Here is a 20,705-nt window from a genome sequence, read left to right as displayed (position 1 = left end):
TATTAAAATCAGGTTTCTGAGACTGAAGAGTTAAGACTTGTCCCTTTAAGTTGTTGGTGGGGGAATCCCCCCCCCTTCTTGTTTATCTGACTTTATGAGTCTCAGTGCCATGTTTCCGCCCAGGCAGGCTTTGTTAAAAAAAAAGCAAGGAAAAAAAAAAGGGACTTCTTTCCAATCAACAACAATATCAAGTCTCCAAGGGAAGAAAAAGAGAAAAAGACACAGGAGCGAAGTTTTGTCTACAAATGTAGCCAGTGGTATTTATTCCGCTACATTGTAGTAATAGAAAACGGAAGGACTTTCCCTTTCAGTCTCTCCTCCAGCCGACGCCATTTTAAAAGACTTTTTTTCCTCTTTCTTTTCCTCCTCTCTCTTAAGTAATTTTTTTTAAAAAAATCAGTAAAATACTTGCAGTTCAGTATTACAGGTCCAGCTCACATTTTCTTTGAGTAGTCTGTTAAATTTGCAGGCTTGCTTTTGACGCCTGGCTCTGCATCAGCAGAGGTCTCCCAAAGCCCGGAGCAGCGGCTGGGGATACGGGGCATCTCATCCGCTCCGTCCCAAAAGTAAAGGAAAAACTTTTGGGACTCCGCAGAGAGTTCTACCCACCCCTGCCGGCTCTATCTCCGTTTCCTCATGGAAACGGAGTTTTTTCGAGCCGCCATTACGTTGTGAAGGCGGCTCTGACAGGCGATGGAAGCTGACGATCCCAAAGGAACGTCTGGCAGCGACAAACAGCAAACCGGAAGTCCTTTTTTGAACCGGAATTCAAAAAATTGAAAATGATTTGACAAACACTCAGGATAATAGCTTAGAAGAAAAACCTAAAATGGACGCTGATCAAAAGTATGGTAATGCAGAAAATCTGCAACAGAAGATTGAAAAAGAGATTTTAATGGTACAATATAACTTCACAGAATATGCGATAAGATTAAGAGGTTTGCAGGAAAATAATAGAGATGATTTAAGGAAAATACCTTCTGAATTTCTAGCTGGGATTCTAAAGGTTCAAACTGACGAAGTGTTTTGTAGGATTGACAGAGTTTATCGAATCAACTCCTGGATTGCCAAGCAAAGGCAATTGCCTAGAGATGTGGTGATTTATTTTACAGATAAAGAAATTAGGAATAATATCGTGCAAAATTCCTTTAATTCTAATTTGCAATTGTATGGAAGAAAGATTTGGATTTACAAGGAACTCCCACCTAAGATATTGATGGAAAGGAAGAAATTTGGTTTTCTGGTGAATGAATTAAAAAAGAGAAATATCCCATTCAGGTGGGACGCCCCAGTTGGTATTATATTTAGATACCAAGGAGAAAGATATCAGCTAAATACTGTTGAAAGAGCGGAAGAATTTTATCAAAATAGGTTGAAAATGAATTTAACATCTTCAGGTATAATACAGGATAAGCAGAAGGAGCCGGAAATAAAGGTAAAATATCGAATTACAGAGACTGTACCAGATGAATTGCCTTTGGATTTATTGGATACCCCAGCTGGACTATCTACAAATTTGAGAGAAGTGGCATCTAACCTTAATGTGATGACTTATCAAGGCAAGGATAAGCATGGAAACCAATTAGGGGATATACAAGGGATAAAAAAGAAACATGAGATACAAAAACAAAACCAACAAGACCAATCTACAAAGCAGAATAAAAACCGACCAGATGATACACAATTTGTAGAAAGGAAACCAGGATGGAAACCAAACCCACAAAAAGAAAAGAAAAAAAGAAATAGGTGGCATAAAAATAGAAATTTCTAAATCAGGCAACAGTGAAGCCAGTGACTTTAAAATATGAATGATTATGTGTAAACACAGAAGAGGCGACGTATTGGTTAATATCATCCTGAGGATTGTGGCAGATCTCTGCATGGCCGTAATCTGGGGACGTGAAACGAGCCTTAAACTGATGGATTTGAATTATCTATTTTGGAATTTCTTTTTGTGTTGATAAACATATTATATTATCTTGAATCACAAGGCAAGAGAATTATGCTGGGGCATGCAGAAGATCGGGTTGTTACCCACTACGATGATGGGAATTAATAATCCTGATGAAACCCATAATTATTACTATATGGAATATAATTATAATGTCACTCGGGTGGTTGTTTTTACTTTTATATATATAAGAAGATATTTACTACTGATGGGGGCAGATATGATTGAAGATCCTGAATAAACTGTTGCACCAGCAAGCTATGTTACCCGATTATGGATGTTGGTTCTACCAATCCAGTGGAAAGACCTCAAAGAAGATACTATATGGATTATAAATTTAAAGTCATTGTCTTTTCTTTTTTTTTATTTAGATATAATGGAAAATATAGACATATATTTTTAAGTAGTGTGGGCAGTGAATCAAAGATATTAAGAAATGTTGTGTATGGTAATTTTGCATGATAGTGGGTGAATAAGCTAGTTAGTAGATTGATTAGTCTAAGAAAAGGGATTTTTAAGTGATATATTTAGGGGAGTGGAGGAAATGGATAGAGTGGAATAAATGTTAAACTAGATTTTATGGGGAAGGCCGCTTTGAAATGTTATAGTAATATATATAGAAGATTAAATGTTAAAGTAGGACTTATCGTATAGTTTTAAAGTGGAGAAGTTATTCTATAATGTCATAGTATAATGTCTTTTTTTTTTCCTTTCTTTTCTCTTTTCTGAAATGTATGGATAAAGGGGGATGTTATAATATTAATAATATTTTTAGTAAGTAAAGGTCAATATCTAGAGGAGGGAGTAAGTAATCTGTTATGAATTAGGGTTTTTTTTTTTTTGTTATGAAGAAGTCACAGGGGGGGATGGGTGGGGAGGGGGGGTTAGGGAGGGGGAGGGAGAGGGGGAAAAAAAGGGGGGGAAATTTGTATTTAAAAAAAAAAAGAATTCAAGCTAGAAGCCCTGAGTTCTAATCCTCCCTTAGGTACAAGGCCAGTTGGACCCATTACTCTCACTCAGCCTTAGGAAGAGGGCAATGGCAAGCCACTCCTGAATTTTTATCGAGAAAAGTGGAGGGAGATTCATCTAGGTAGCCACCAGTGGCCAACACTGAGGCAGCCCAAAAGCGGCTTTGATATTGAGATGGGCGTCAGATCCAGTTTGATCTAGTGGTTAAGGCACCAGGCTAGGAAGAGGAAGACGGTGAGTTCAAGTCCTACCTTAGCCCTGAAAGCCAGTTGGTAACTTTGAGCCAGTCATTCTGTCTCAGTCCGATCCACTTCACGGGTTTGTTGTGGGGAAAATTGGAGGAGGAAGATGTGTTTCATATGTTTGCCACCTTGACTTATTTATAAAAATAATAAAGGTGAGATACAAATAAATAATAAGGGGAGTGAAACTTAACACTGATATGGTGACTTTGATTGCTAACAGCAGCTCTCTGGAACATCTCAAAGCATCTAAACTGAAGTTGCTGTTGACAAAGGTGCATGTGAGTTATCCAAACTTACCTAATACAGGTAGTCCTCGATTTACAACCACAATTGAGCCCCAAATTTTTGCTGTCAAGTGAGACGGCTATTAAGTGAGCTTTGCCCCATTTTAAGTGCATCATGAGGGGGAAGGGAAGGTAAAGGAGGAGGTTTTGACAGGAAGGAGGAGACCAAGAGAGAGATGGGAAGAGGGAGCAGAGAAGGGAAGTGGGGCCTCCTGGCTCATCTGGCCTCCACCCCATAGAATGAGGGGGGAAGCAATGCATGAGGATAGATGGGAAAAGGGGGAGAAAGGAGGGTTGGGAAAGGTAGGGAGAAGTGTGGGAGGAAAGAAAGGAGGAGAAAGATGGAGAGAATCAAGGAAGGAGCAGAGGCAGCGGCAGGAGAGGCTAGCAAGCAGCAGGAAGGAGAGAGGAAGAAGGACCAACCAGACTTCTGACCACCACCCAACCATGTGATCCACCTGCTGAGGAGACAGCACAAGGGTCCAGCTGGAAGGACAAGATAGCAGAGTCCAGCTGAGCCGGGCAAGTGGGGGGATCCAAGTGGACTGGCAGCCACATGATGGATTGTAAGAGGGCAAGGGGGACCTGGTCCCCAGCGACCCTTTCAGGGGTGACGCTACATCACCATCTTTCATGTCACAGTTGTTAAGTGAATCACTTCCGTTGTTAAGTTAGCGACACAGTTGCTAAGTGTGAATCTGACTTCCCCGTTGACTCTGCTTGTCAGAAGGTCACAAAGGTTGATCACACGACCAGGGGACCCTGCAACCGTCACAGATATGAGCCAATTGCCAAGCGACTGAATGTTGATCATGTAATCGTGGGGATGCTGCAATGGTCGTAAGTGTGAAAATCTGTCATAGGGCACTTTTTAATGTCTATGTGCATTAAAAATGAGACATGTTAAAATGCTTGTTTATTTGACTTCACAACCTACACATGGAGAGCCACTGATCTAATGATTAAAATTAAATTAAAAACATAATTAGCAGTATTTGATGCTGCTGGCTAGGTGGCTCAGTGGCTAAGACGCTGAGCTTGTCGATCAGAAAGGTCGGCAGTTTGAATCCCTAGTACAGGTCTCAAGCATGAGCAGGGGGTTGGACTAGATGACCTCCACGGTCCCTTCCCACTCTGTGACTGTTACATGTGAATTGTTATAGTCCATCTCACACTCAGCCGGATGTTTAGAGTGAATTTGGCCTTTTGATCCACCTGTTGAGTCCTTCCCAAGAACAGACAGATGTTTGTTGGTTTCAAAGGTATCATTGTAGGATGTAAGCTCTTCCAAGTAATGCAACTATCATAAATACCTGCCAGTCTGAAAGCACCCAAATTGTGACTACAGGGACACTGCAACAGATGTTAAGTGTGAAAATGGTTTTAAGCCTTTTTTTCCCCCAGAGCCGTTTGTACCTGGTTGCTAACAAATAGTCATAAATTGAAGGTTACTTGTAACTCCTTTCGTCCTTATTACATTTTATTGCGTTCCCTTTAATCCATCAAGATCAGTTTCAATGTTATATAAAGCTTCTAATTGATTACGGAGTGGGCGGAAATATAGGGGAAAGTCTGAGGGAAAGCTGAGGAAAGGGGAGGGGGAGGAGGAGGAGGAGGAGGAAGGGGAAAGAGATGGAGAGAAGGGGAGGCAGGCAGGGGAATCAAAGGAGGAGCAGAGACAGGAGAGAGAGAGAGAGGGAGAAGGGCCGACTGGCCATCTGATCACCTCCACCACTGCCTGATCCGCCTGCTGAGAGGAGACTCCAGAAGGGACCGGCTGGAAGGAGGAGACAGCAGAGTCCAGCTGAGCAGGGCAAGTGGAGGGGCCTGAGCAAAGGGACCAGAGTGGAGTGGCAGCCACAAGGAATGGACCGAAGCAGGGAAGGGCGCCTGGATGGTTGGGAAAGAGGACAGGGGGAACCCGGATCTCATTGACCCTTTCGGGTGTTGAAATCAATCAATCAACCATTCAGAATATAGACCCTATATATACCATTTGAAACCCACAAGTCACAAAGGGGCCATGAATCCCCACCTCTCCATTAGCAGAATGTGTGGATCAATAATTGATCGGGGGGGGGAGGGGATCCCATGAATGTTGGCTTCTCCCCAATATTTTAAACTTGTTTACTGTCTTTAAAGGATCAATTGTAATTGATCGGGGTTCGTCCCAGGGATGTTTCCTTCTCTTTTAGTTTTTAAAACAATTTTCCCTTTAACGAGCTGGTTGGGCTGAGAATAACTGATCAGGGCTCCGTCCCTTGAATTTTTCCTCCTCCCCAATTTGTTCCTTTTAAAGTACTGTCCTTCTTCTTTAAGAAGCCAGCGAAGATGCCCACAAGAGGAGCAACAATTCATTTCGGTTTCCCGTCTGGGCAGAGCCCTAAGGCGGTCACCTGATTTGGAGGAAAAGAAACGAAACTTAACTTTCTCTTTCTTTGTCCCGGCGGAGGAAGCTGCGATGGCAGCCGAAGCGTCCTTGCGGGATTTCTTGGAAGAAGCCACCTGCTCCATCTGCCTGGACTTTTTCCAGGACCCCGTGCTCATCCCCAAGTGCGGCCACAACTTCTGCCGGGGCTGCCTGACCCGCAGTCGGGGGACGTCGGAATCGGAGGCTTCCTGTCCCCAATGCAGACAGACCTTCGCGCCCCGCAGCCTCCTCCGCAACAGGCAGCTGGCGCGGATGGCTGAAGTGGCCGGGCGATGCGGAGGTCCTTGGGGCGAGGAAGGAGGGAGTTTCTGCCTGAAGCACCGGGAGCCCCTCAAGCTCTTCTGTAAGGACCACCAGACCCTCATCTGCGTGGTCTGCGACCGATCCAAAGAGCACGAGGGCCACTCGGTGATCCCTGCGGAGGAGGCTTTCCCGGAATCCCAGGTAGGAGTCAGCCAGGAGGAATCGCTGCAGAGGGGAATCCAGTGCCAGCCCTCGCAGTCTTTTTACTAGTTTACTTGCTTCCTCCTGCTTCATCCCACCCCTTATCTCTGTGACTTCAATTTTTAAAAAACAGGTTGACATTCCTGTTGTCACTGATCAAAATTCAGATGCTTGTCAACTGTCATATTATGTTGTCCTGGGCTCTTGTGATCACTCTTTGCCACCTTCTGATAAGCAAAGTCAATGGAGAAGCCAGATTTGCTTAATAGCTGTGTGACTAACCTGACAACTGCAGTGATTCACTTAACAGCATTTGGAAGAAAGGTTGTAAAATGAGAGAAAACTTCACTTCACTGTCTTGCTTAGCAACGGAAATTGCCTGTAGGGAGAAATAGGCTCCCTTTGCCAGCTCCCTTTCCACATTTGCTCTAGAGCAAAATTGTCATGGAGTCCTCCAAAATCTTGAGTGCAGACCCCGAAAACCACTCCTGCTGGATCAGCCCAAACTTTCATTTCTCAGTGATGCTTCTGGATGACTGCAACCAGAAGACTCAGGCAGCTCACTTTAATGCCCGTGCAGGTAGTCCTCGACTTAGAACCGTTTGTTCAGTGACTGTTCAAAGTTACGATGACAATGAAAAAAGTGACATAATGTTTTTCACCCTTATGATCATTGCAGGCATTCCATGGTCACATGATCAAAATTTGGACGTTTGCCAACTGTCATGTATTTATGATGATTGAATATACTGGGTCTTTTAACTGGGTCTTCCCTCTGATGTCATTCTTTACAGAAAAGAAACTCAAAACTTATATTTTCTCTTCAGATCAAGGTGGAGGATTGCCTGAAGGCTCAGAAGGAGCAGAAAGAAAAAATAGCTACATACAAAAGAGACACAGAGCAAACAGTGCAGAAGATGCTTGTAAGTATTGATCCAATGGTGAGGAGCTTCTGAGCTAACAGGAAGGAGAACCCCATCCACCATCTTTAATAATAGGCAGCCGGTTTGTAAGTACAAGTTCTGACTGAAATTAATTCAAAGTTAAAGACTGTGTAGGGCACAGAACTTGGTCTTAACCTGGGGACTAAGATGTCACCATTGGCTGAATGAGTCACAGTTGGGTTAAGTGCCCCTATCCCATGAGCTGTGTTTTATGCAATGGGTTTGTTTTGTTTAATAAATTAATGCAAACCGTATTTCATCCTATTGAAAAAATTGTGAACACAAACATTTTTCTGTCTACTGTTTTGGAATCCCTGATTGCCAAGAAAATTTTCACAAGAGGTCATTAAACTAGAACCTCTAAAAAAAGTTTTTAAAAAAACCCTTTCCCCCCTACACTTTTTAATATCAAATGGGTTTTTTGTCTCCTTTGGATATTCTCCCACCTCATTTCTGGATTCTTCAAGGAATCTGTTTAATTATTATAACAATTAAAATAAAAGAAAAAATAATTAAGTAAAACAATTAAAATAAAATAATGTCTTTTGTCTTTCTTGTTCTAGGACCTTATCAAAAAAGTGAAAAAAAATGTAGTGGCTGAATTCAGAGAGCTACAACTCTGGTTAGAAGGACAGGAGAAGCTTCTATTGACTCAAATGGAAAAAATGGAGGAGGATATTATGGCAAGAAAGGAGGAGGGTTTGGCCAAGCACATGGAGGAACTGGGCTCTCTTGACCATCTCATCCAGGAGATAGAAGAGAAGCTTCAGCAGCCAGCCAGCAAACTCTTACAGGTCAGTCAGGAAGTTGAGATCATAGAATCCTAGGGCTGGAAGGGACCTTGGAGGTCTTCTGGTCCAATCTTCTACTCAAGGCAGGAGACGTCATAACCATCCCCAAAAAATGGTTGTCCAAACTATTATTGGAATCCTCCAGTGATGGAGCACCCAAAACTCAGGGAGGCAGGCTGTTCCACTGATAAATACTTCTCACTGTCAGGAAATTCTTCCTTATTTTAGCTTGCAACTCCAGATGAGCTTCCACCCCTTTTCCCCATGAGAGCCCTTCAAGTGTTGGAAGATGGCGGTTGTGTCTCCCCTAAGCCTTTTCTTCCTTAGGCTAAGCATACCGAGTTCCCTTAGCCATTCATTTTATGGTTTGGCTTCCTGGCCTCTTACCATCTTCATTGCTCCTCTCTGCATTCTTTAGTCCCTCCATAGAATACTCTTTTTGACTCTTCCCTTTTTTTTTTCTTTCATAAATTTAATCAAAATTATAATAGTGAAAAGTACCAATGCAAATAAAGAAAATAGGGAAATGGAGAAGGAAAAGAATGGGAAAGATGTGTAGGATAAAGGAAAAAGAAAAAAAAGTCTCTCAACTTTTTTTCTGCACAGTAAAATACAAAATAAAATTACAGCCTCAACGTTTTAATTTTGCATATTTAGTAAGTATTAGCCATGTCTATAGAAACAGATTAGTCTAAGAAGGAAAACCAAGCATCAAGAATTCATTTTTTTCTATCTCGAGCACAAAGTTTAGAAGCAGCTTCCAAGAAGCAGCAGTTTAGAAACAACAGGTTATATCTAATTAAAGCAGTCAATTTTTTCATTTTTTCTAGCTCCATCATTTTTCCATCCATTTTTCTCTTGTAGGGATTGATATATCTTTCCATGTCTGCATGTAGGATTCTGGCTGCATTCGACCAAGTTCAAAATCTTTTTTTCAACTCTTCATTTAGTAAACTTTTTGACTCTTTCTATGGAAAGGAGACTGGAAGACATGAAGACTACAGGTAGTCCTTGACATATCAGCACACTTGGACTCGAAATTTCTGTTGCTGAGTGAAACAGTTGTTAAGTGAATTTTGCCCCATTTTACAACCTTTCTTGCCGCTGTTGTTAAGTGAATCTCTCCAGTGGTTAAGTTAGTAACACGGTTGTTAAATGAATCCGGCTTCCGCATTGACTTTGCTTGTCAGAACGTTACTAATGGTGATCACATGACCCCAGGACGCTGCAACCGTCATAAATATGAATCGGTTGCCAAGTGGCTGAATTTTGATCATGTGACCATGGGGATGCTGCAAGAGTCTTTTTTTTAAAAAAAAAAAAGTTTATTTATAACACAGTAAAACAATACAAGACATACAACACTTATATACAAGACTCTTTTTACAGCTTTTTCATAGTGGTCCTTCCTTATTATTTACTATTTCCACCAATTTTACTTCATCTCATTCCAAATTACTATCTGTCCCCATCATTTCATTTACAATATATTTCTCTTTTTCATTTCAATCACTAAATTGTATTTTACCAATTTTCCCCATTATTTTTGGACATTTCTTGATCTCCCCCTTATTTCTCTTCTTCATTTTTCCTTTCCTCCAACCACTCATACTATACCAAATTTTATAGTATTCTGTATCCTCTTTTTCTGAAAGAGCCTTAAGTGTGAAAAATAATCATAAATAATTTTTTTCAGTGCCGTGGTAACTTTGAACGGTCACTAAATGACGTGTTTGGTCAAGGACTACCTGTAATGGCTAATATTAGGGATACATAATGTAATTCAGAAAAAGCAGGAATTCAAAGTTCTGATCAATTGTCTATATATTCTTCACAATTTTAGGAATGCCTGCTTAGGGTTCCTATCCTATATTGGGGGATGTGGTGGTGGGTGTTCTTTGTAGGGTCTTCCCCTCCCTTAAATCTCCAGGCCAAGGAGAAACTCAACACTCATCACCTTCTCCAAAGTATTATAACCACCTGGATTTTCCAAAGTGCCTTCATTCTGGAAGCATAAATGCAGGGGATTTTTTTATCCTATTGATGCACTATTTTGTTTTTCAAATAGTCTTTTCTTTTTGCTATCATGTTTTATATATAAATATATATCTTCTGTAATTGTGTTGGATTCAATCTGGGTCTAATTTTTCTTAGACAAGAAAGTAAAAACAATACCACTCTAAAAGAAGGGGGAAAAGAGCAATGGATTTTTTTAAAAAATGGAAGTATTTTGAATGTCTATTAGTGTCTGGTTGTCCAGAGGTTTCACTCATGTATTTTGTGACTGTAAGAATTTAATTTTCTGCCTAGGAAATGGCTCCTTTCAGTGCTTTGTCTCTTTATTTTTTAGGACATTGGAAGCATCTTGAAGAAGTAAGTAAATCCACCCTTTTCTTTACAGTCTCAGAGATCAGCAGCTCCGCCAGCAGTTTTCCTATTTTGGAAAGGTCTTTCTTTATTTCGCAGTATTTTAATGAAAAGACAATGTACTGTATTTCAGGCCTTCGTAGATATTTGCTCAGACAAACTCAACACAATATAATTAGTAATATTTGACATTATTAATTATTATGTTAGTTGCACACTCAGACAGAGGTTTAGATTGAATTTGCCTTTTTAGCCACCTATTGAGTCCTTCCCAAGAAGAGACAGATGTTTGATGGTTTTGAAAGTATCATTGTAGGATGTAAGCTCTTCCAAGTAATGCAACTATCATAAATACATGCTGGTTTGCCAACTCACCGAATTGTGATGACAGGGACACTGTGACAGATGTTAAGTGGGAAAATGGTTGTAAGTCAGTTTTTTGAGAGCCGTTGTTACTGGTTGCTAACAAATAGTCATATTGGCAGGTTGATAATGGTTACAGGAACTGGGCATGGCAAGTGAAGAGAAGGACCAGGGGAGGCATGATAGCAACAGTCTTCCAATATTTGAGAGGCTGCCACAGAGACGAGGGGGTCAAGCTATTTTCCAAAGCACCTGAAGGCCAGGCAAGGAATAATGGATGGAAACTGATCAAGGAGAGATTCATCCTGGAAATAAGGAGAAATTTTATGACTGAGGAGAATGAACCAATGAAACAGCTTGCCTCCAGAAGTAGTGGGAGCTTCATCACTGGAAGTTTTTAAGAAGAGGCCGGACTGCCATCTTTTTTTTTTTTTTTTAAATTTGATTTGTATGCCGCCCTTCTCCGGAGACTCAGGGCGGCTTACAATGCGTTAAGCAATAGCCTTCATACTTTTGTATATTTTATACAAAGTCAGCTTATTGCCCCCACAAACTGGGTCCTCATTTCACCTACCTTAGAAAGGATGGAAGGCTGAGTCAACCTTGAGCCTGGTAAGATTCGAACCTGCAGTAATTGCAGGCAGCTGTGTTAATAACAGGGTGCATTAACCACTATACTACCAAGGCTCCTAAACAGTGTTTCTCCCACTCAGAAACAGTGTGGGGTCTCCTGCTTGGGTGGTGAGGGTGGGTGCTGGACTAGATGACCTACAAGGTCCCTTCCAACTCTGTTATTCTGTTATTTTGTCTTGCCAGATATCAGGCTAAGGAAACATATGAGAATCCGGTGGATTTACTTGTAGAGCCGAAGTGGACAATCTGGGATTACCGTGATATCCCTGCACTTCTGAAAAGGGCCATGAAAAAACTGAGAGGTAAAAAACAGCTGCTGGGGTTTTACCCTGGATGACATTTTGAGCATCCAAGAGAGATTCTGGGCCGGTGTCACATGGATCAAAGAGGGATCAATTTCAGGATCAGTGGAAGAGACACCCTCATTTCTCTGTGGAAGGGCCTCTTGTCTTGGCACCAGGAGGAGAAGAGGAGCTTTCTGGTTTCTCCCATTAAAGATATGCTATCTACAAACGGGAACTATTAGCTACTCATAGTTGACCATTTAGATATGGTCCTCGACTTACAACAATTCACTTAGTGACCATTCACAGTTATAATGGATGGCACTGAAAAAAGTGACTTCTGATCGTTTTTCACACTTATGACCATTGTATTATCACCACAATCACATGATTTACTTTTGGATGGTTGACAAAGGGTTCATATTTATGACGGTTGCAGTGATCATCTTTTATGTTCTTCTGACAAGCAAAGTCAATGGGGAACCTGGCACCAGATTCACTTAACTGAGTTACCAATTTAACAACTGCAGTCATTCACTTACCCGATTTCTCACTTAGCAACATAAATTCTGGGCTCAATTGGAGGCATAAGACGAGGCTACCTGTATTCTTTGTATCCCAAATTTATGTGCACTGATCACTGGGGAAGCAGAATAAGCTTCCACTGAGTATAATGGAATATATGCAGGTAGTTCTTGACTTATGACCTCAGTTGAAAAGCTGAAAATTTCTGTTGCTAAGCAAGGCAGTTGTTAGGTGATCTGTGCCCCATTCTAAGAACTTTTTTGCCAGAGTGATTCAGAAAATCAGGACAGTTAAGTGAATCGTGGTTGATAAATGAATCTGGAATCTTCCCCCATTGACTTTGCATGTCAGAAGCTCCCCAGGAAGGTTGCAGAGGACAATCTCAGAATCATGGGATGCTGCAACCATCATAAATACAAGCTGGTTCCCAGTGCCCGAATTTTTTTTTTCCAGTTGCCAAGCAGCTGAATTTTATTGAAAAAGTTTTTCAAATACAAATTCCCCCCCTTCCCCCCCCTAACCCCCCTCACCTCCCCCTTCCCCTTTGACTTCTTCATAATAAAACCCAAATTCATAACAGATTATATCATGCTTTACTATCCACTTACTCCATCTCCATATACTGACCCTTTCTTTCTAATAAAATTATCATACCCCCCTTATACTATGCTATAATATGCATTTCAAAGTGACAGTCTATTATAACAATGTCTAATAACTCCTGATTTAACATAATAATATTATTATATCTCCCAATTTAACAATTTCCGTTCGTGATCTACCCTTTTACTACCCCCCATACGATATAACATTTCAAAGCATACTTCCACTCTAAGACTATTCAATAAATCCTAATTTAACACTTATTCAGTTCAACTCATTTCCTTCCCCCCCTTCATTACATATATTCACATCTAAACATAATATCCCTTTTCTTTAAACTAAACAATCCATAACCTAGCCTATCTCCACCCACTTTCCTACAAAATTACCATAATTATTCTTAATATCTTTATTCTTCTGCCCACTCCCCTAGAAGAATATTCCCTTATATAAATAAAATCCTAAAAGAAAAAAAAAACTTTAAGCTTGTAATCCATATAGCATCTTCTGTAATATCTTTTAACTGGATGATAAACTCCATCGCCCATGTTAGGGTAACATCGCATCCTTATTCCAACAGTATTTTCAGTATCTTCAATTACCATCTGCCCCCATCAGTAACAAATATCTTCATATTGGAAGAAAGAAAAAAAAAAACCCCGACAACCACCCGAGTGACTTTATAATTATATTCCGTATAATGTTTATGGAGGTGTCTTTTATCCAGATTATTAGTTCCAACCATCATAATAGGGTAACAACCAGATCTTCTGCGTGCCCCAATCCAGTAAATCTCTTGCCATATAACTCAACATACACATAATATATTTATCCGGAAATCCAAAAAACAAACAAGATATTTCCAACCATTCGATTTAAGGCCTTTTTCACATCCCAAAATAATTCAGCACTGCAGAGATCTGCCCTATCCTCAGGATAAAATAAACCAATACTTTGCCAATTATCTTTTCATATATTCAGTCCTCTCATAAGTAACTGGCATTACACTGTTGTTTAGTTTAAAAGTTTTTATGTTTGTGAGACCTACTTCTTCTTTTCTTGACTTTTTGTGGGTTGGATCTCCATCCTAAATTCCTTTCTGTAGGTTGTGTGTCAACTATTTGGTTTTGCTGATGTATAACTTGATCCTGTTGGGTTTGCTTTTGTGGCTGAGATCTTTCTGGTTCTGTAAATTGTATATCAACTGATTGACTTCCATGCTGGTTTGTGGCTTGACAAATCATTGCGTTAGGATCCGGAACCGCCTCTCTTATATTAAATAATCCAACTGAGACCTCTGAAAGAGAATCCAAAAGCGGCTCATCTGTGGAGACCTCTTTAACTTGTTGTTTCTTCATTGTCTCCATCTCCTTCTGCTTTTCTTGAATTTCTGTCTCTTGTTGATTTTGCTTTTTAAGTACCTTATGATAAAATTCTTCCGCTTTTTCAACAGTATTTAACTGATATCTTACTCCTTGATATCTCAGTATTATACCCACTGGGACATCCCACCTGAATAAAATATTTTGTCTTCTTAACTCAGTCACCAAGAGTCCAAATTTCTTTCTATCTCTTACCATCTTAGGCGGCAATTCCTTATATATCCAAATTTTTCTCCCATTCAGTTGTAAAGTAGAATTAAAGGATTTTTGCACAATATCATTTCTTATCTCTTTATCTGTAAAATAAATCACCACATCTCTAGGCAGTTGCCTTTGCTTTGCAATCCAGGAATTCACTCTATAAGCCTTATTAATTTTACTGAATACCTCCTCAGGATGAACCTTTAAGATCCCAGCCAAAACTTGAGCAGATGTTTTTCTTAAGTCATCACTGTTATTTTCCTGTAAGCCTCTGATTCTGATCGCAAATTCTGTAATCCTGTATTGCAGCATTACAACCTCTCTTTCAATTCCTTGCTTTATATCTTCTGCATTATAAGTCTCGTGACCAGCTTCCTCTTTAGACTTTAGTTCTGAACTATTATCTCGAATATTTATTAAGTCCTTTTCAATTCTTAATATTTTATTATCCAAATTATCAATTTTCTCCATTTTAGACTCTAGCAATTTAATATTTGTATCCAACTTTATAACAACTTCTGAAAAACCATTAGTCACTGTTACAATCTTTTGTTGCAAATTGTCATACTTTAGTTGTATCATTTCTTTAATTTCCTGCCTTAAATTTTCAAATTTCTGGTTCACAGTCTCATAATATTTTGCCATTTCCTCCTGAATAAATTTTTTTAAATTAAAACCATTCTGCAGAGTCTGTAGGCTCAGAGCTTGTTCAAACAGTTGTGAGTGGGGAAGCACCCCCCCCTTCTTGTCTATCAGATTTTATTAGTAACGCCCTCCTTACAGCAAACTGTTCTTTTTTACCCCCCAAACAAGATCAAGTACAAATCTTCAAGAAGAGATGAACTTAAAATAACTCTTTTTCTTTCAAATTGTAGCCAGCACTATATATTCCGCTACTTTGTATCTGTTATGGAAGGACTCTTACTTTCAGCTTTCTTCTACTTCCCAAGCCTCAGCGGCCATTTTAAAGCTTTTTTTTTTTCTCTCTCTTTCACTTTAAAATGCTTGTAAATTCATTAAGGATACTTGCGATTTAGGGTCCAAAATCCAAGTCTCATCTTTTTTAATAAGTCCATCTGTTAGTTTCGTTAGTTAATCCGGTTCCAGCGCCTAGCTCTGCAGAAAAGCAGAGTGCACCCGATGCCCGGAGCAACGGCAAGGGACAATAGGGAGCTCCAACCTGCTCATCCCCAAGAGTTAAAAAAAAACTCTGGGGACTTTGCAGAGGGCTCTACCCACCCCCGCCCGCTCAGACTCACATTTCCATCAGGAAATGGAGTTTTTCGAGCCGCCTTTCAGATGTAAAGGTGGCTCTTTTACAGGCAACGGGGCGGCGGTCACGAAGGACCGTTTGGCGGCGCCGGAAGCCAGACAGGAAGTCCCCAGTGCCGAATTTTGATCACGTGACTGGGGAGGCTGCAACAGTCATAAGTGTGAGAACCGGTCGTGAATCACTTTTGTCAGTGCCGCTACAACTTCACTACACAAATAGTTGAGAACTACCTGTATACAGAATTTATAGTAGAATATATTTATACCTGATGGAATATATATAGCCACCAATGACATTTTGGTTTCTAGCTTTCCCTATTCCTTATTTCCTGATCTGAGTCCAAGGAAAGCAAACCAGGGAATCTGAGGGAGGCCCTTCTGTTGCTCCAATTCCAGTGATGAGATGCTGAATTCCTCCCTTTTCTTCCCCAGATACTCTGGAAAGTGGACTTCAACTACAGGAAGGTAAATATGAGTTATAGGAATTGGAATTCCTTGCTATTTTATGCTCTGATGTCAGTAACGTGAAGAGAAACATAATAGATCAATAAAAAAAAAAATATAGGATTAGATACCTTAAAGACTATGGTGATCCAGTAAACTTCAAAGGTTTTATGATTTATGAACTATTACTTGCCATTTATATGTACAATATGAGCTAATAAAGCGGAGAGAAATTCCTTGTGTGTCTGATCACACTTGGCCAAATAAACCTGTTGTTCTGTTCTGTTCTATTCTGTTCTACTCCTACTCCTAATCTACTCTACTCCACTCCACTCTCCACTCTACTCCATTCTGTTTTGTTTTGTTCTGTTCTGTTCTATACAATACATAATCTAGAAAGTTGAAATCTATCTTGGCGTACAATGAAATATCTGGAGAAATGGGAAAATATGGACTGGGACTGAAATGAATATCAAATTCCTACCAAGATAATACCATAAATCCTGTTGATTTTACTGCCTGGCTGTAAATTGGTGAGAGACCAGGTCTTTGGGAACAGAGAAATTAGGTCCATTGGGTCAAAGGACATAGGAAAGTTGGAGCATCAAGGTTGCCTCCACCTTGTGGGCCATCAGACAGATGAAAGCAGAGTTTCCTGTATAAGATCATCCCCTTTTGTACATGCCTGTGATACCCTGATGCTCATAGAGAAAAGGGCGGGTCTTCCTCACATCCCGTGATTTGTCCCAAGTTACCTCTGGGGGATCCTTCTGACTTTTACCAGTTCAGAATTGAAACATGACAGCCTCTTGCTCTGCCTGATCTTCTGGATTAATGCTCCAGGTAGAGTCCCTTCCAGCAACTCACTGAAGGCAAAGCCAACCACTCTTCCCTCCCAATCCCATTAATCCCATCTGCAAGATGGAAGCTAAAGAGAATTGTGCAGGGAGGCCAGAAGAGGTGGAGCACTATGAAGGGTTTGAAGGACTTGGCCAGAGATCTTCACCCTTGGCCATTGTGAGACTTATGGACTTCAGTTCCCAGAATTCTCCAGCCAGCATGGCGGAGCTAGAGAGCAATCAGCAGGGTGGCGGCCACATGGGAGACTAGAGACTAGGGGAATTGACCAGTGGAGCCAAGAGATGAACAGCTGAGAAGTGGAGCCAACAGCTCCACTTTTATTCAATGGTTCCTGAAGGCTTGCACCTGAGTGGCAGCTGAATGGGATGCAGATGGACTGGAAGATGGCGAAGGCAACCTAAGTGAGTGGAAGGAGAAGGCCAGAGGGGTGCCAAGCAGGCCGGCAGTTAACAGAGGATGGGACTAAGACAGTGGGACAGCTTGAGTGCTTGGAGAAAAGGGAGCAGCCCCATCAGGGTAATTCTGTTAGTTGAAGTCCACAAGTCTTACATTTGCCAAAGTTGGAGGACTCTTGACCAGACAATGGCTTAGGTGTTGTTTAAACACCTAGAGGGGGTGTTTGGAAGCTGAATTCCATTCACACAAGGGGCCGTAGGGTTAAACTCTTGTGGGTAAAGACACACCCAAGGCCTGCAGCTGAAGCTCTTGTTTTTTTCCTTCCTTCCCTTCCCCCTTACAGTGAATGTAATTCTGGATCCAGACACAGCCAATACTAGCCGCCTTGATGTCTCCAAAGATCGAAAAAGTGTCCAAGGACTTAAGCAAGTTAAAGCAATATATAATGACTCAAAGGGCAAGAGATTTGTATATCATCCTTGTGTCCTTGGCTGTCAGACGTTCTCAACAGAGAGACATTTCTGGGAAGTTATTGTAGGAGGTACAGCAGGATGGGGTGTAGGGGTTGCCAAAAAGCCAATGAACATAACAAATGTTGATAAGCAGACCATGCGGTGGGAGTTTTGGAAATGCGGAGGGAAATACACAGCCATGTCTCCGTCAGAAAGTTCTGAGCTGGTCCTGACTGAGGAGCCCACGAGGATCCGCATCTCCCTCAACTGCGAAGAGGGACAAGTGAGCTTTTTTGATGCCAAGACCGCAGCTCTGCTCCATACATTCTCAGATGCTTCCTTGGTTAGAGAGACCCTTCTGCCCTGTTTCTATTTGGGCGAGGGCGCCTGCATGACACTCCCCTAGAAGAGGGGACATCCATAAACAAAACTTTGGAAAAATCCCTATTTGCCATGTCTGAAAGCCTTTAAAGCACCTATGTAGTATCTCTATGCTGCACAGCATTGCTTGCAGTTCAGTAATGGGTTTCAAAAATTTTCACTACTGGTTCGGTGGGCGTGGCTATGTGGGGCATGTGACTGAGTGGGCATGGCCAACTTGACTTCACTCACACTCATGCCCGCTCAGTCACATGACCCCCTCACCAAGCCACGCCCACAGGAAAAGGTAGGAAAATCTTTGGAATTGCCACCTATCTACCCCCACCCTCCCTTCGCCAGTCACCCCCAGTTCCCCTCCTTTAGCAGCCCCAGCCCTACCCCCCCTTCCTTCCCCATGACTGCCTCTTCGTTCGCGCTGCTTACCTTCCATGGCGATGCCAAATAACACTCTTTTTCCTTCTTGCTTTAAGCCACTCTGCCCCTTATTGAGTAATAGAAAAAGGCAATCTAGTGTAGTGATTAAGAAATCAAGCTAGAAACCATGAGTTCTAATCCTGTCTTAGGCCAAAAGCCAGCTGGCCCATCTTGGACCAGTCACTCTCACTCAGCCCTAGGAAGCGGGCAATGGCAAGCCACCCCTGAATCTTTACCAAGAAAACTGCAAGGAGATTCATCTAGAGAGCCATCAGGGGCAACAATCTGAGGCACCCCAAAAATGACTTTGATGTTGAGTTGGGAGTGAGATCCAGTTTGGTCTAGTGGTTAAGGCGCCAGGCTAGAAAGAGGAAGACTGAGTTCAAGTCCTGCGTCAGCCATGAAAGCCAAATGGGTGACTGAGTCATTTAGTCTCAGTCCAATCCACCTGACAGGATTGTTGTTCTGGGGAAAATAGGAGGAGGAAGATGCGTTGGATATGTTTGCCATCTTGAGTTATTTGTAAAAATAATAAAGACAAGATACAAATAAATAATGAGAGTGAAACTTAACTCTGATATGGTGACTTTGATTGCTAACAGCACTTCTCTGGAACATTGCAAAGTATCTAAACAACTGAAGATTGACAAGCTGCTGTTGGCAAAGGAGCAAATGAGTTATCGAAACATACCTAACACAGGTTGTCCTTGATTTGCAACCACAATTAAGCCCCAAATTTCTGCTGCCAAGTGAGACGCTATTGAGTTTTGACCTGTTTTAAGTGCATCATGGGGGAAGAGGGAGAAGGGAAGGTAACAGGAGGTTTTGGCAGGAAGGAGGAGAGCAAGAGAGAGAGATGGTGAGAGGGAGCAGAGAAGGGAGAGAAGGGAAGTGGAGCCTCCTGGCTCATCTGGCCTCCACCCCACAGAATGAGAGGGGAAGCAAGGCATGAGGAAAGGTTGAGGAAAGGAAGAGAAAGGAGTGGGGGGGAAGGCAGGGAAAAGTGTGAGGAAAGGCTGAGAAAGGAGGAGGAGGAAGGGGAAAGATAGATGGAGGGAAAGGGAAGCAGGCAGGGGAATCAAGGAAGGAGCAGAGACAGGGGCAGGAGAGACCAGCAAGCACCAGGGGAGAGGGAGGAGAGAGAGAAGGACGGACCAGCAGTCTGAACCCCACCCAACCATGTGATCCGCCTGCTGAGAGGAGACTCCAGAAAAGACTAGCTGGAAGGAGAAGACAGCAGAGTCCAGCTGAGCAGGGCAAGTGGAGGTGCCTGAGCAAAGGGAGCAGAGCTGAGTGGCAGCCACAAGGGATGGACTGAAGCAGGGAAAGGTGCCTGGATGGTTGGAAAAGGGGGCAAGGGGAACGTGGACCCCAGCGACCCTTTTGGGGGTAACGCTATATGACGATCTCTCCTATCACAATTGTTAAGTGAATCACTGCAGTTCTTTTTTTTATTATTTTGATTTATATGCCGCCCTTCTCCGGAGACTCGGGGCGGCTTACAATGTGCTCAGCAATAGCCTTCATCCTTTTGTATATTTATACAAAGTCAGCTTATTGCCCCCACAACTGGGTCCTCAATTTTCCTACCTTAGAAAGGATGGAAGGCTGAGTCAACCTTGAGCCTTGGCGAGATTCGAACCTGCAGTAATTGCAGGCAGCTGGTCTTAATAACCAGCTTAATAACAGGGTGCCTTAGACCACTGTACTACCAAGGCTCTTGGTAGTACAGTTCTTAAGCTAGTGACACATTTGCTAAGTGAATCCGGCTTCCCCATTGACTTTGCTTGTCAAAGGGGGATCACATGACCGGGAGACATTGCAACCGTCATAAATATGAGCCAATTGCCAAGCGACTGAATGTTGATCAGGTAATGATGGGGATTCTGCAATGGTCATAAGTGTGAAAATCTGTCATAAGACACTTCAACGTCTATATACATTAAAAATGACTAATGTTAAAATGTTTGACTTCCGCAGACCCCAACTTGAGAGCCACTTATCTAGCCCACAGAATCTCAAAGGGATGGGGATTAGAGCAAGGGTCTCCCAAGGGAGGTCAACAAAG

General features: G+C 41.8%; 1 protein-coding gene across 1 annotated transcript; it reads left to right on the top strand.

Annotated features, from left to right (window-relative positions):
- Window positions 1-5,910: 5,910 nt before the first annotated feature.
- LOC139309330 (E3 ubiquitin-protein ligase TRIM11-like) lies at window positions 5,911-19,130 on the top strand. The gene is made up of 7 exons (XM_070933387.1): window positions 5,911-6,324; window positions 7,152-7,247; window positions 7,832-8,062; window positions 10,410-10,432; window positions 11,606-11,724; window positions 16,122-16,154; window positions 17,734-19,130. The coding sequence occupies exons 1-7, from the start codon at window positions 5,911-5,913 to the stop codon at window positions 18,246-18,248; spliced, it is 1,431 nt and encodes a 476-aa protein (XP_070789488.1). The 3' UTR covers window positions 18,249-19,130.
- Window positions 19,131-20,705: the final 1,575 nt, after the last annotated feature.

This window comes from Pituophis catenifer, unplaced genomic scaffold, assembly GCF_029215685.1.
Source record: "Pituophis catenifer annectens isolate HBS135680 unplaced genomic scaffold, rPitCat1.0.hap2 SCAF_2, whole genome shotgun sequence".
NCBI classification, from domain to species: Eukaryota; Metazoa; Chordata; class Lepidosauria; order Squamata; family Colubridae; genus Pituophis; species Pituophis catenifer.
This window is presented reverse-complemented; position numbering and strand designations above follow the sequence as displayed.